The sequence below is a fragment of the Ranitomeya variabilis genome, chromosome 7 (genome assembly GCF_051348905.1).
Source record: "Ranitomeya variabilis isolate aRanVar5 chromosome 7, aRanVar5.hap1, whole genome shotgun sequence".
NCBI lineage: Eukaryota > Metazoa > Chordata > Amphibia > Anura > Dendrobatidae > Ranitomeya > Ranitomeya variabilis.
The window spans coordinates 99,202,780-99,217,974 of NC_135238.1; the positions used below are offsets into that span (position 1 = coordinate 99,202,780).

At 49.6% G+C, this 15,195-nt stretch overlaps 1 protein-coding gene across 7 annotated transcripts in view; it reads right to left on the reverse strand.

Annotated features, from left to right (window-relative positions):
* Positions 1-15,195, reverse strand: part of TNRC18 (trinucleotide repeat containing 18) — a 997,170-nt gene that overhangs the window by 613,964 nt on the left and 368,011 nt on the right. For all 7 annotated transcript variants that reach the window (XM_077275610.1, XM_077275609.1, XM_077275606.1 and 4 more), the window contains one exon: positions 4,730-4,866. In XM_077275610.1, the coding sequence (XP_077131725.1) occupies positions 4,730-4,866 (137 nt within the window). The remainder of the gene's footprint in view (positions 1-4,729; positions 4,867-15,195) is intronic.

Below are 15,195 nucleotides of genomic sequence, written 5' to 3' on the forward strand. Positions count from 1 at the left end.
CAAACAATATATTTATATATATACTAGATGGTGACCCGATTCTAACGCATCAGGTATTCTAGAATATGTATGTATGTATATAGCAGCCACATAGCATATAGCACAGGCCACGACATATTGTAGAATACCCGATGCGTTAATACAGGCCACACAGTATATAACAGTGGCCACGCAGTATATAACACAGCCCACGCAGTATATAACACTGCCCATGTAGTATATAGTAGCCATGTAGTATATAATGCAGCTCACGCAGTATATAGCAGCCATGTAGTATATAACGCAGCCCACACAGTATATAACACACCCACGTAGTATTTAGCAGTGTGGGCACCATATCCCTGTTTACAAAAATAATTAAAATAAAAAATAGTTCTATACTCACCCTCCGTCGTCCACCGAAGCTCTGTCGATGCGCGCGCGGCTGCCGCCATCTTCCGTTCCCAGGATGCATTGCTAAATTACCCAGATGACGTAGCGGTCTCGCGAGACCGCTAAGTCTTCTGGGTAATTTCACAATGCATCTCTGGGAAAGGAAGCTGGCGGCAGCCGCGCGCGCCTCGACGGAAGGTGAGAATAGCAGGTTTTTTGTTTTTTTATTATTTTTAACATTAGATCTTTTTACTATTGATGCTGCATAGGCAGCATCAATAGAAAAAAGTTGGTCACACAGGTTAATAGCAGCGTTAACGGAATGCGTTACCCGCGGCATAACGCGGTCCGTTAACGCTGTCATTAACCCTTTGTCAGCGCTGACTGGAGGGGAGTATGGAGTGGGTGCCAGGAAATGACTGGATGGGAGTAGGGAGGGACTAATTCTCATGTGCCCGTCGCTGATTGGTCGCGGCAGCCAGGACAGGCAGCTGGCGAGACCAATCAGCGATGCGGGATTTCCGTGACAAAAGTTACAGACAGACAGACAGAAGGACAGACAGAAAGACGGAAGTACCCCTTAGACCATAATATAGTAGATAGATATATATATATATATATATATATTTATATATATTCACACACACACACACACATATATATATATATACACACACATATATACATACACACACATACATACACATATATATATGTGTATATATATATATATATATATATGTGTATATATATATATATATATGTGTATATATATATATATATATATATATATATATATATATATATATATACATATACATATATACATATATACATATATACATATATATATATATATATATATATATACATACATATATACATATATACATATATATATATATATATATATATATATATATATATATATATATATATATATATATATATATATATACATATATATATATATATATATATATACATATATATACATATACACATATAGACACACACACACACACACACACACACACACACACACCGTGTTCCAAATTATTATGCACAAAGTTTATGAGTGATAAGGTTAGAATTTTTTTGTTTATATCACTGAAAGCAATTGCAGATACCTGTGCAAATTAGTTTGGCAGGTGTGTCCAAATAGATGACTGGAAAATAACAATGACTGCAATTCAGATAGGTAATTTAGAGAAAATGAGGCAATAATATTTGCATAATAATTTGGAACACAGTGTGGATATAGATATATATAGTGAGGCAGTGACCGGGGTCATATGAAAGGGTCGCTATGTGTCCCCCAGGATGTGCACACATGCATATTGAGGCCGTAGGATTGCATTGCAGTCACAGGCATAGCTGTGATTGCAATGCAGAAAAAAAGTGAGTGTTGATCTTGGGCAAGCTATTTGTCCAAGGCAGATTTAGGAAAACCTGCCATGAGGTTTAATTTTTGAAGCAGACTACAGGAAGGTAGTGGGGCGGTCCGTTACCTCTCCAGCACCAGGCTTTCCATGTAGCCTACGGCCACAGGTTCTTTGGTAAAACCCCTGCAGCAGAGGGTTGGGTGTGTCAGTTTGGTTTTTGCAAGCGTGCAGAGCAGAAGGCTCTGCAGAGCCCCACTTCTGTGAAGTCAACACAGAGGCTAATCGTAGCCAAAAGGCCTGGCACCCTCAGCGTACACGGCGGTACAGTCACCCCCTTGCTTTGCGGCTGCAATCCGGAGGATAACCTCTTGCTTTCTACTTTGTGAGTACGCTGAACATTAAAGAGACTCTTGGTATTGGAACCTTACTGTGGTCACTGCCTGTCTAGCACAATGCACCAAACCCGCTGTACTACTATAATATATATATATATATATATATATATATATATATATATATATATATATATATATATATATATATATATATATATATATATATATATATATATATATATATATATATATATATATATATATATATCTTTATCTACTATATAATTGTCTAAGGGTCACTTCCATCTTTCTGTCTGTCCTTCTGTCTGTCACGGATATTCATTAGTCGCGGCCTCTGTCAGTCATGGAACTCCAAGTCGCTGATTGGTCATGGCAAAACAGCCTCGACCAATCAGCGACGGGCACAGTCCGGAAGAAAATGGCCGCTCCTTCCTCCCCTCCGGTCACAGCGCCCGCTCCGTACTCCCCTCCGGTCACAGCGCCCGCTCCGTACTCCCCTTCGGTCACAGCGCCCGCTCCGTACTCCCCTCCGGTCACAGCGCCCGCTCCGTACTCCCCTCCGGTCACAGCGCCCGCTCCGTACTCCCCTCCGGTCAGCGCTCACACAGGGTTAATGGCAGCGTTGACCGCGATGTAACACACTCGGTTAACGCTGCTATTAACCCTGTGTGACCAACGTTTTACTATTCATGTTGCTTATGCAGCATGAATAGTAAAACGATCTAATGCTAATAATAATAAAAAAATAAAAAATAGTTACATACTCACCCTCCGGTAGTCCCCCGGATCGAAGCGGCCGGTTACCGATGCTCCTCGCGACGCCCCAGTGACCGCTGCATGCAGTGTGGTCTCGCGAGATGATGACGTGCGGTCTGCTACGTCATCATCTCGCGAGACCACAATGCAATCTTCAGACCGGAGCGCGCGAGAAGCATCAGTAACCGGACGCTTCGATCCGGAGGCTCCAGAAGGTGAGTATATAACTATTTTTTACTTTAATTTTTTTTTTTCTTAACAGGGATATGGTGCATACTACGTGACTGGCCAATATACTACGTGACTGGGCAGTATACTACGTGGCTCTATTCTGTATACTACGTGACTGGGCAATATACTATGTGGCTGGGCAATATACTACGTGGCTGGGCAATATACAACGTGGGCTGCGCAATACACTACGTGGCTGGGCAATATACTACGTGGCTGTGCTATATACTATGTGGGACTACGTGGGCTGTGTTATATACTGCATGGGCTGTGTTATATACTACGTTGCTGAGCTAGATACTACGTGGGCTGTGTAAAGTACTGCAGTGCGCAGGCGCCGGGACAGGTCACAGAGGCCTGGCGCCTGCACACTGCAGTACTTTGCTCTGCCCTCAACAGGGCAGACAAAGTATGCCTGCACCGCAGCCGCGGCGTGAAGACCAGAAGAGGACGTAATGGAATGAAGATGGGAGGCTCCGGACTGGACCTGCGACACCCATCAGATCGGACCACAGCGGGACCGCCCCTGGGTGAGTATAATCTAATGTATTTTTCTCCTCTTTCAGGTAACATCGAGGGCTTATCTACAGCATTACAGAATGCTGTAGATAAGCCCCTGATGACGGTGAGCTTACCTCACCATCGATTTTGGGGGTGACAGGTTCCCTTTAAGCCTGTGTTCTGACTAGAACCGCCCCCCTGGTTTCCCGGGCAAGAGTAGCCATTTTCCCTGGACCTTGAGTCTTACACACGTTATTGGCTCTCTCTTCCTGGAGATCATTGCTCTTGATAAGCAGATTCTGGTGAGGCACAAATGTACTTACATGTGTGTGTTATGTTACAACACTTAAGCAGTCACTGTGTAGCAGAGTGTGTAGTTAGGCATGTTGTGCTTTGTTTCATATTGCTGTTTCTCTGTATGCAGATAGATGGTTGACTGTATAACGTAATACAATGCTGACAGCCTGAACTTGCCCTAGGATAGCCATGATAATTGTGTATCTGTCTTATGCTGTGTTCTGTGTTAGCTCTGTAATCTCTGTTGTTCATGTTATTGCATCCTGTAACATGCTGCAATGTGCCAAGTACTGATGCACTGTTATTTCCTTTGTAGTTTTTACCTGATCATCCATTATATCGCATATCTCACAATATCATCCACTACTGTTGTTCATCGGTCACCATCTCAATAAATATAGACCTATACAGTCTGTTTACTGAGGAAATGGATGAAGGTTTAGCCGTATGCTAGAATCCACACAGCATCATATGTGGAGGAAGGCAGGACAAGTGGCATGCAGCCAAATACATTGAATAATTAGCACAATGGCCATGTAAAATACACTTTGGTAATTAGTTTGTCATTCACTGTGTTACAATCCTGACAGTAAATATTGCCCATTATAATTTCTGTTAGCTAATTGAACGATTTTCTTTCTTTTTTGAATCATAGGTAACAGTAGTAATAGAAAAAGACACAATTTAAGCAGGTAATGTGTGTCTTCCTTAAGATTTAAAGAGCAACCAAAAATCTACACAAACTTTATTTCTTTCTATTCTGAAATAATGCTGAAAAATCTGCACATCAAATCCCATTGTTGTAGTCTACTTAAAAAACATATTACTTACTCAGAATCTTTCTTCCTCTGCAGTTTTGCAAGTTCCCTTTGCTTTTCCTTGTATTGCCTCTGCAGCTCCGCTAGCCTTACCCTACAGTCAAGTTCCACTGTGTCCATGTCCTCGATAGTAGATGCAATGGAAAAATGCTGCACAAAAAAGTAAAAGTTTTTTGTGCTTCAAATTAAATAACATTGAGCTGATTTAAATAGAAATAAAAAGGCAGAATGTTAAAGGAAACCTGTCAGCAGGATTGTGCACAGTAACCTACGGACAGTGTCAGATCAGTGCCGTTATACTGATTACAATGATACTTTGGTTGATGAAATCCGTCTTATGGTTGAGGTTTAATCTTTATTTTTTGTTCTGAGTTAATGATATGCTTGTGGAGAGGGGCAGCCTGTGGGGAGGGGGGATCTTCATGTGGTGCTCGGCTTATGTATTCATCAGTATGGCTTCCGACATGTGACTGATCCCTCACTGACCTACCCCCTAGTTTACATAAAGAATATTATATATATTAAAAAAAATCTGCAGCACTGCCTGCGCTGCATCTTGATCACATGTGTAATATGCATATAAGTATTCCTTTTGATGGTATCCATAGATTAAACATTTTCATAGATAGAAAAAAAATATATAGATTAGCTTTTTTTTTTTCTCTAGCAAGATGGCCTGCCCAGTAGCAGCTATCTGATCGCCAATAGCTGCTGCTGCACACGTGCGGCCGATGCCATTTTCAAACAGTTTTTTTTTTTCTATGAATCTATGGATACCAGTTAAGATAACACTTAAATGCACATTACGTATGCGATCATGGTGCAAGCAGGCTAATGGAGTGCTGCCTCTTTTTTTGAAATTATATATATAATCCTGCCCCCCACCTCATTACCACACAATCCCTCCCCCACATCACCACACACAATCCCGTCCCCCACAAATCCCGCCCCCCACATCACCACACATAATCCCGCACCCCACCACATCACCACAGATAATAGAATATATATATATATCTATCTATCTATCTATCTATCTATATATATATATCTCTATATCTCTATATATCTATCTATCTATCTATCTATCTATATATCTAATATATAAAGCTGAATGTGTGTGTGTATGTATGTATGTATGTATGTATGTCCGGGATTGGCATCTGAACCGTAGCAGCTACAGCCACAAAATTTTGCACAGTCACACGTCTGGACCCCGAGAGCGTCATAGGCTATGTTGTGAGGTGAAATTTTAACCCCGCGCTTTCCAATTCACCAAACAATTTTGCCCCTATCTACATAATGGGGAAAAAGTGAAAGGAAAAGTGTTGGAGGCGTCGCAGCTACAGGCACAAAATTTTGCACAGTCACACGTCTGGACCCTGAGAGCGTCAAAGCTATATTGTGAGGTGAAATTTTAACCCCGCGCTTTCCAAGTCACCAAACAATTTTGCCCCATCTACATAATGGGGAAAAAATGAAAGGAAAAGTGTTGGAGGCAAATTAACAGCTGCCAGATGTGAACAAGGGGGACTTAAAGAATGACAGCGATGGCACCAAAGAGTATATACTGTACAGTTGCTAAGGTGGGGCCCCAACATGGGATAATCACACCACCACGGGGATATGAACACACACACAAAATGCGCCACACACTACCACGTGCTCGAACACATATACCACCCTCAGTGCACATTTCACCACACATACACCAACCTCGCCACATAAAAGTAGAAACACAAAAGTCGCCGCTCAAAACTCGCCACGCGCAAAACTCTCCACATGCAAAACTCGCCACACGTGCAAAACTCGCCACACGCAAAACTTGCACACGCAGAAAAATTGCCACACGCAGAAAAATTGCCACATGCACAAAAGTTGCAACACATGCAAAAGTTGCCTCACACAAAACTTGCACATACTCAAAAGGCACCACACATAAAACTCGCCACGCGCAAAACTCGCCATGCGCAAAACTTGCTGCACACAACTTGCTACACTAACCTGTCACATGCAACTCGACACACAAAAAGTTGCTACACGCATGTCGCCACACAAAACTCATCTCACAAAAGTCCCTACATGCATGTCGCCACACGCAACTCAACACACACAACTTGACACACGAAACTCGCCCTAAAACACACACAAGTCTGGTATCCTTCAAAAATAAAAATCTGATTAATAAGCAGACAAACTACAAGAGCAACAAATGTACCATATAGGAATCCGGCAGCTGTCAGTCACATGACCAGTCTATTATGTGTATGTGTGAGCTAATATATACTGCCAGGGGGTGGGCTTACTGTTGGCTGGGGATTTATCAGGCTGCCATTTTAGCTTACAAATACTGAGGTAAAAATACTGACCAAATAACGTGTGAACGAGGGCTAATACAGGAGGAGATGGCATACAGCTATATACTATATACAGGAGATGACACACAGGTATATACTATTTACAGGGGAGATGACACACAGGTATATACTATATACAGGAGGAGATGACACACAGATATATACTATATACAGGAGAGATGACACACAGGTATATACTATATAGAGGAGGAGATGACATACAGGTACATACTACATACAGGAGGAGATGACATACAGGTATATACTATATACAGGAGGAGATGACACACAGGTATATACTATATACAGGAGCAGATTACCTACAGGTATATAGTATATACAGGAGGAGATGACACAGGTATATGCTATGTATAGGAGGAGATGACATACAGGTATATACTATATACAGGAGATGACACACAGATATATACTATATATAGGTGAGATGACACACAGGTATATACTATATACAGGAGATTACATACAGGTATATCTAATATATAAAGCTGAATGTGTGTATGTATGTATGTGTGTATGTCCGGGATTGGCATCTGTACCGTCGCAGCTACAGCCACAAAATTTTGCACAGTCACACGTCTGGACCCCGAGAGCGTCATAGGCTATGTTGTGAGGTGAAATTTTAACCCCGCGCGTTCCAATTCACCAAACAATTTTGCTCCTATCTACATAATGGGGAAAAAGTGAAGGGAAAAGTGTTGGAGGAAAATTGACAGCTGCCAGATGTGAACAATGAGGACTTAAAGAATGAGAGCGATGGCGACAAAGAGTATATACCGTACAGTTGCTAAGGTGGGGCCCCGACATGGGATACTCACCACACACGGGGATATGAACACAAACACAAAATGCGCCACACACTACCACGTGCTTGAACACATATACCACCCTCAGCACACATTTCACCACACACACACACCAACCTCGCCACATAAAAGTCGAAACACAAAAGTCACCACTCAAAACTCGCTACATGCAAAACTCGCCATATGCAAAACTAGGCTCACGCAAAACTCGCCACACGTGCAAAACTCACCTCATGGAAAACTCACCTCATGCAAAACTTGCACACACAGAAAAATTGCCACATGTACAAAAGTTGCACCACATGCAAAAGTTGCCTCACACAAAACTTGCACATACTCAAAATGCACCACACATAAAACTCGCCACGCGCAAAACTCGCCATGCACAAATCTTGCTGCACACAACTTGCTACACTAACCTGTCACATGCAACTCAACACACAAAATGTTGCTACACGCATGTCGCCACACAAAACTCATCTCACAAAAGTCGCTACATGCATGTCGCCACACGCAACTCAACACACACAACTTGACACATAAAACTCGCCCTAAAACACACACAAGTCTGGTATTGTCCTTCAAAAATAAAAATCTGATTAATAAGCAAACTACAAGAGCAACAAATGTACCATATAGGAAATACGGCAGCTGTCAGTCACATGACCTGTCTATTATGTGTATGTGTGAGCTAATATATACTGCCAGGGGGGAGGGCTTCCTGTTGGCTGGGGATTTATCAGGCTGCCAATAGCAACCAATCACAGCTCAGCTTCTATTTTGCTACAGTTAATTAACCTGAGCTCTGATTGGTTAATATAGGCAACAAAGACATTCTCAGTATAACAAAGCTAATATATGTTGTGAAATGCTTCTATTTGCTTAGTTTTTGCCTTTTAATAATTACATTTCTATCTATTTGTTTTGTGGTTTTTGTGTGCAGAATAAATTTTTGTTAACACATTCTATTTTGCTAACAGCAGTCATTAACCCGGGCGAAGCCGGGTAGTACAGCTAGTATATATATATATATATATATTATAGAATTGCCTAGAATACTACTTCCTGCAATTTGTGCCAACTTCCGTGGCTTTGTCCGGAGATAATGTCCAGAGATAATATCCGGAGCTAATGTCCGGAGCTAATGTCCGGAGATAAGTGACGTCACCAGTGTCCTACACCCAGGCAGAGCACAGGGGCCCCAGGCAGCATATGGGGCCCCAGGCAGAGCACAGTGGCCCCAGGCAGAGCACAGGGGCCCCAAGCAGCATATGGGGCCCCAGGCAGAGCACAGGGGCCCCAGGCAGCCTATGGGGCCCCAGGCAGAGCACAGTGGCCCCAGGCAGCATATGGGGCCCCAGGCAGAGCACAGGGGCCCCAGGCAGAGCACAGGGGCCCCAGGCAGAACATGGGGCCCCAGGCAGAGCACAGGGGCCCCAGGCAGAGCACAGGGGCCCCAGGCAGAGCACAGGGGCCCCAGGCAGCATATGGGGCCCCAGGCAGAGCACAGTGGCCCCAGGCAGACACACCAAATCGGAGGCCGAGGGGCCCCGCCAACCAAATCGGAGGCCGAGGAGCCCCGCCCACCAAATCGAAGGCCGAGCAGCCCCGCCCACCAAAGCGGAGGCCGAGGGGCCCGGCTCCGCCCACCAAAGCGGAGGCCGAGGGGCCCCGACCACCACATCGGAGGCCGAGGGGCCCCGCCCACCACATCGGAGGCCGAGGGTCCCCGCCCACCAAATCGGAGCCCGAGGGTCCCCGCCAACCAAATCGGAGGCCGAGGGGCCCCGCCAACCAAATCGGAGGCCGAGAGTCCCCGCCCACCAAATCGGAGGCCGAGAGTCCCCGCCCACCAAATCGGAGGCCGAGAGTCCCCGCCCACCAAATCGGAGGCCGATGGGCCCCGCCAACCAAATCGGAGGCCGAGGAGCCCCGCCCACCAAATCGAAGGCCGAGCGGCCCCGCCCACCAAAGCGGAGGCCGAGGGGCCCGGCCCCGCCCACCAAAGCGGAGGCCAAGGGGCCCGCCCACCACATCGGAGGCCGAGGGGCCCCGCCCACAAAATCGGAGGCCGAGGGTCCCCACCCACCAAATCGGAGGCCGAGGGTCCCCACCCACCAAATCGGAGGCCGAGGGTCCCCGCCCACCAAATCGGAGGCCGAGGGTCCCCGCCCACCAAATCGGAGGCCGAGGGTCCCCGCCCACCAAATCGGAGGCCGAGGGTCCCCGCCCACCAAATCGGAGGCCGAGGGTCCCCGCTCATCAAATCGGAGGCCGAGGGTCCCCGCCCACCAAATCGGAGGCCGAGGGTCCCCACCCACCAAATCGGAGGCCGAGGGTCCCTGCCCACCAAATCGGAGGCCGAGGGTCCCCGCTCATCAAATCGGAGGCCGAGGGTCCCCGCCCACCAAATCGGAGGCCGAGGGTCCCCGCCCACCAAATCGGAGGCCGAGGGTCCCCGCCCACCAAATCGGAGGCCGAGGGTCCCCGCTCATCAAATCGGAGGCCGAGGGTCCCCGCCCACCAAATCGGAGGCCGAGGGTCCCCACCCACCAAATCGGAGGCCGAGGGTCCCTGCCCACCAAATCGGAGGCCGAGGGTCCCCGCCCACCAAATCGGAGGCCGAGGGTCCCCACCCACCAAATCGGAGGCCGAGGGTCCCTGCCCACCAAATCGGAGGCCGAGGGTCCCCGCCCACCAAATCGGAGGCCGAGGGTCCCCGCCCACCAAATCGGAGGCCGAGGGTCCCCGCCCACCAAATCGGAGGCCGAGGGGCCCCACCAACCAAATCGGAGGCCGAGGGTCCCCGCCCACCAAATCGGAGGCCGAGGGTCCCTGCCCACCAAATCGGAGGCCGAGGGGCCCCGCCAACCAAATCGGAGGCCGAGGGGCCCCGCCCACCAAATCGGAGGCCGAGGGGCCCCGCCCACCAAATCGGAGGCCGAGGGTCCCCGCCCACCAAATCGGAGGATAAGGGGCCCCGCCCACCAAATCGGAGGCCGAGGGGCCCCACCAACCAAATCGGAGGCCGAGGAGCCCCGCCCACCAAATCGGAGGCCGTGGGGCCCCGCCAACCAAAGCGGAGGCCGAGGGTCCCCGCCCACCAAATCGGAGGCAGAGGGTCCCCGCCCACCAAATCGGAGGCCGAGGGTCCCCGCCCACCAAAGCGGAGGCCGAGGGTCCCCGCCCACCAAAGCGGAGGCCGAGGGTCCCCGCCCACCAAATCGGAGGCCGAGGGTCCCCGCCCACCAAATCGGAGGCCGAGGGTCCCCACCCACCAAATCAGAGGCCGAGGGTCCCCACCCACCAAATCAGAGGCCGAGGGTCCCCACCCACCAAATCGGAGGACGAGGGGCCCCACCAACCAAATCGGAGGCCGAGGAGCCCCGCCCACCAAAAGTAAGTGCGCCCCCGGGTGCAAAAGTAAGTGCGCCCCCGGGTGCAAAAGTAAGTGCGCCCCCGGGTGCAAAAGTAAGTGCGCCCCCGGGTGCAAAAGTAAGTGCGCCTCCGGGTGCAAAAGTAAGTGCGCCTCCGGGTGCAAAAGTAAGCGCGCCCCCGGCCCCGGGTGCAAAAGTAAGCGCGCCCCCCAGTCCCGTGTGTGAAAAGTGCTGCTGTAAAGCTGGTAGCGCTGTTCAAGCACCATGTATTTCCTTCAGGAAATGCCCATCTAATATATAAATCGGAGGCCGAGGGGCCCCGCCAACCAAATCGGAGGCCGAGGGGCCCCGCCCACCAAATCGGAGGCCGAGGGGCCCCGCCCACCAAATCGGAGGCCGAGGGTCCCCGCCCACCAAATCGGAGGATAAGGGGCCCCGCCCACCAAATCGGAGGCCGAGGGGCCCCACCAACCAAATCGGAGGCCGAAGAGCCCCGCCCACCAAATCGAAGGCCGAGCGGCCCCGCCCACCAAAGCGGAGGCAGAGGGACCCCGCCCACCAAATCGGAGGCCGTGGGGCCCCGCCAACCAAAGCCTAGATTGCCTAGAATACTACTTCCTGCAATTTGTGCCAACTTCCGTGGCTTTGTCCGGAGCTAATGTCCGGAGCTAATGTCCGGAGCTAATGTCCGGAGCTAATGTCCGGAGCTAATGTCCGGAGCTAATGTCCGGAGCTAATGTCCGGAGATAAGTGACGTCACCAGTGTCCTACACCCAGGCAGAGCACAGGGGCCCCAGGCAGCATATGGGGCCCCAGGCAGAGCACAGTGGCCCCAGGCAGAGCACAGGGGCCCCAGGCAGCATATGGGGCCCCAGGCAGCCTATGGGGCCCCAGGCAGAGCACAGTGGCCCCAGGCAGAGCACAGGGGCCCCAGGCAGCATATGGTGCCCCAGGCAGAGCACAGGGGCCCCAGGCAGCATATGGGGCCCCAGGCAGAGCACAGTGGCTGCAGGCAGAGCACAGGGGCCCCAGGCAGAACATGGGGACCCAGGCAGAACATGGGGCCCCAGGCAGAGCACAGGGGCCCCAGGCAGAGCACAGGGGCCCCAGGCAGCATATGGGGCCCCAGGCAGAGCACAGGGGCCCCAGGCAGAGCACAGGGGCCCCAGGCAGCATATGGGGCCCCAGGCAGAGCACAGGGGCCCCAGGCAGCATATGGGGCCCCAGGCAGAGCACAGTGGCCCCAGGCAGAACATGGGGCCCCAGGCAGAGCACAGTGGTCCCAGGCAGAGCACAGTGGTCCCATGCAGAGCACAGGGGCCCCAGGCAGTTTATGAGGTCCCAGGCAGAGCACAGTGGCCCCAGGCAGAACATGGGGCCCCAGGCAGAGCACAGTGGCCCCAGGCAGAGCACAGGGGCCCCAGGCAGAGCACAGGGGCCCCAGGCAGCATATGGGGCCCCAGGCAGAGCACAGGGGCCCCAGGCAGCATATGGGGCCCCAGGCAGAGCACAGGGGCCCCAGGCAGCCTATGGGGCCCCAGGCAGAACATGGGGCCCCAGGCAGAGCACAGGGGCCCCAGGAAGAGCACAGGGGCCCCAGGCAGCATATGGGGCCCCAGGCAGAGCACAGTGGTCCCAGGTAGAGCACAGGGGCCCCAGGCAGCCTATGGGGGCCCAGGCAGAGCACAGGGGCCCCAGGCAGCATATGGGGCCCCAGGCAGAGCACAGGGGCCCCAGGCAGCATATGGGGCCCCAGGCAGAGCACAGTGGCCCCAGGCAAAGCACAGGGGCCCCAGGCAGAACATGGGGCCCCAGGCAGAGCACAGGGGCCCCAGGCAGCATATGGGGCCCCAGGCAGAGCACAGGGGCCCCAGGCAGCATATGGGGCCCCAGGCAGAGCACAGAGGCCCCAGCAGAGCACAGGGGCCTCAGGCAGCATATGGGGCCCCAGGCAGAGCACAGGGGCCCCAGGCAGCCTATGGGGCCCCAGGCAGAACATGGGGCCCCAGGCAGAGCACAGGGGCCCCAGGAAGAGCACAGGGGCCCCAGGCAGCATATGGGGCCCCAGGCAGAGCACAGTGGTCCCAGGTAGAGCACAGGGGCCCCAGGCAGCCTATGGGGGCCCAGGCAGAGCACAGGGGCCCCAGGCAGCATATGGGGCCCCAGGCAGAGCACAGGGGCCCCAGGCAGCATATGGGGCCCCAGGCAGAGCACAGTGGCCCCAGGCAAAGCACAGGGGCCCCAGGCAGAACATGGGGCCCCAGGCAGAGCACAGGGGCCCCAGGCAGCATATGGGGCCCCAGGCAGAGCACAGGGGCCCCAGGCAGCATATGGGGCCCCAGGCAGAGCACAGTGATATTTTGGACCACTGTGCGGTGTTTCAGACCCCCTGTGTGATGTCTGGGGCCCTGTTCTTAAGTATATTAAAGATTAAAGTAACGTATATTAAAGTATATTATAGATCAAATTTGACACGTTTATGAGCAACATTGAGTGATATACTCAAGAATGACATAATTTTTCAACATTTTATGGTTTCAAACTGTAAACACTCAGAGTTTTTTTTACTTCAACCAGAAAACCTTAACGGTTCATAAAAAACTTGACTGTTCAGGATATGATAAAAGTCATAGTATTCTGAATCTTTAACTTATAAAGATACCTTTACATGGGGTGATTATTGGTTCCAGAGAGGCTTTCGGCCGATAATCGTACACATGGCTGGTGACAGGACAATACAATATAAACGTTCAAAGGTAAACACTGATAACATTAAAATCTAATATATAATTGCCTAGAATACTACTTCTGGCAATTTGTGCCAACTTCCGTGGCTTTGTCCGGAGATAATGTCCGGAGATAAGTGACGTCACCAGCGTCCTACACCCGCTCAGGGTGGACAAAGATATATGCCTTCGTGGTGTGCGGCACTTTTCTGATTGGTTGCCGCCTGCCGCGAGCGACCAATCAGAAATGTGCCGTACTGTCAAGAATTGTCAAGAGCTGGTGAGTGCAGCCATTTTTTGTTCTTTCTTACTATTATTTATTAATTGTATTATTCTTACATTTGAATAAATAAAGTATATATGGATTCTAGACTCCCGATTCTTTAGAATCGGGCTGCCATCTAGTATATATATATATATATATATATATATATATATATATATATATATATATATATATATATATATATATATATATATATATATATATATATATATATATATATATATATATTTTATTGAAAAAAAGAGGAACAGCACTACACTGATACTTATCTTCGGGTGCAAGGCCCCAGGCAACCAGTCCAATTGATTGCACCAGATTCACAGAGACTCAAAAAAGAGGCAGCACTCCATAGTAAGGTGAAAACATGTGGTTGGTGTAATCGACCCACATGGCCGGGCCATATATATATATATATATATATATATATATATATATATATATATATATATATACATACACTAGCTGTTTCCAGTCAGCTAACGCTCGACACGCTCATTGCGATCTAATTAACGCTGCTGGTGATTAAACTAAAGCAAATAATGACAACATTCAATAGCGCTTACGCAGGTGGTGAATTAACTTAAAATGAAGTTAATAATAATAATCATTAAAAATCTGAATAATACTAATAATACATTTGTGGTGGGGGGCAAGATTATGTGTGGTAATGTGGTGGGGGGATTATTTGTAGTAATGTGGTGGGCGGGCGGGATAATATGTTAATGTGGTGGGGGGGCGGGATTGTGTGGTGATGTGGTGGGAGGGTGGGATTGTGTGTGGTAATCTGGTGGGGGCGGGATTGTGTGGTAATATGGTGGGGGCGGGATTGTGTGTGGTGGTGGGGGGCGGGATTATGTGTGGTAATGTGGTGGGGGGCGGGATTGTGTGTGGTGATGTGGTGGGGGGCAG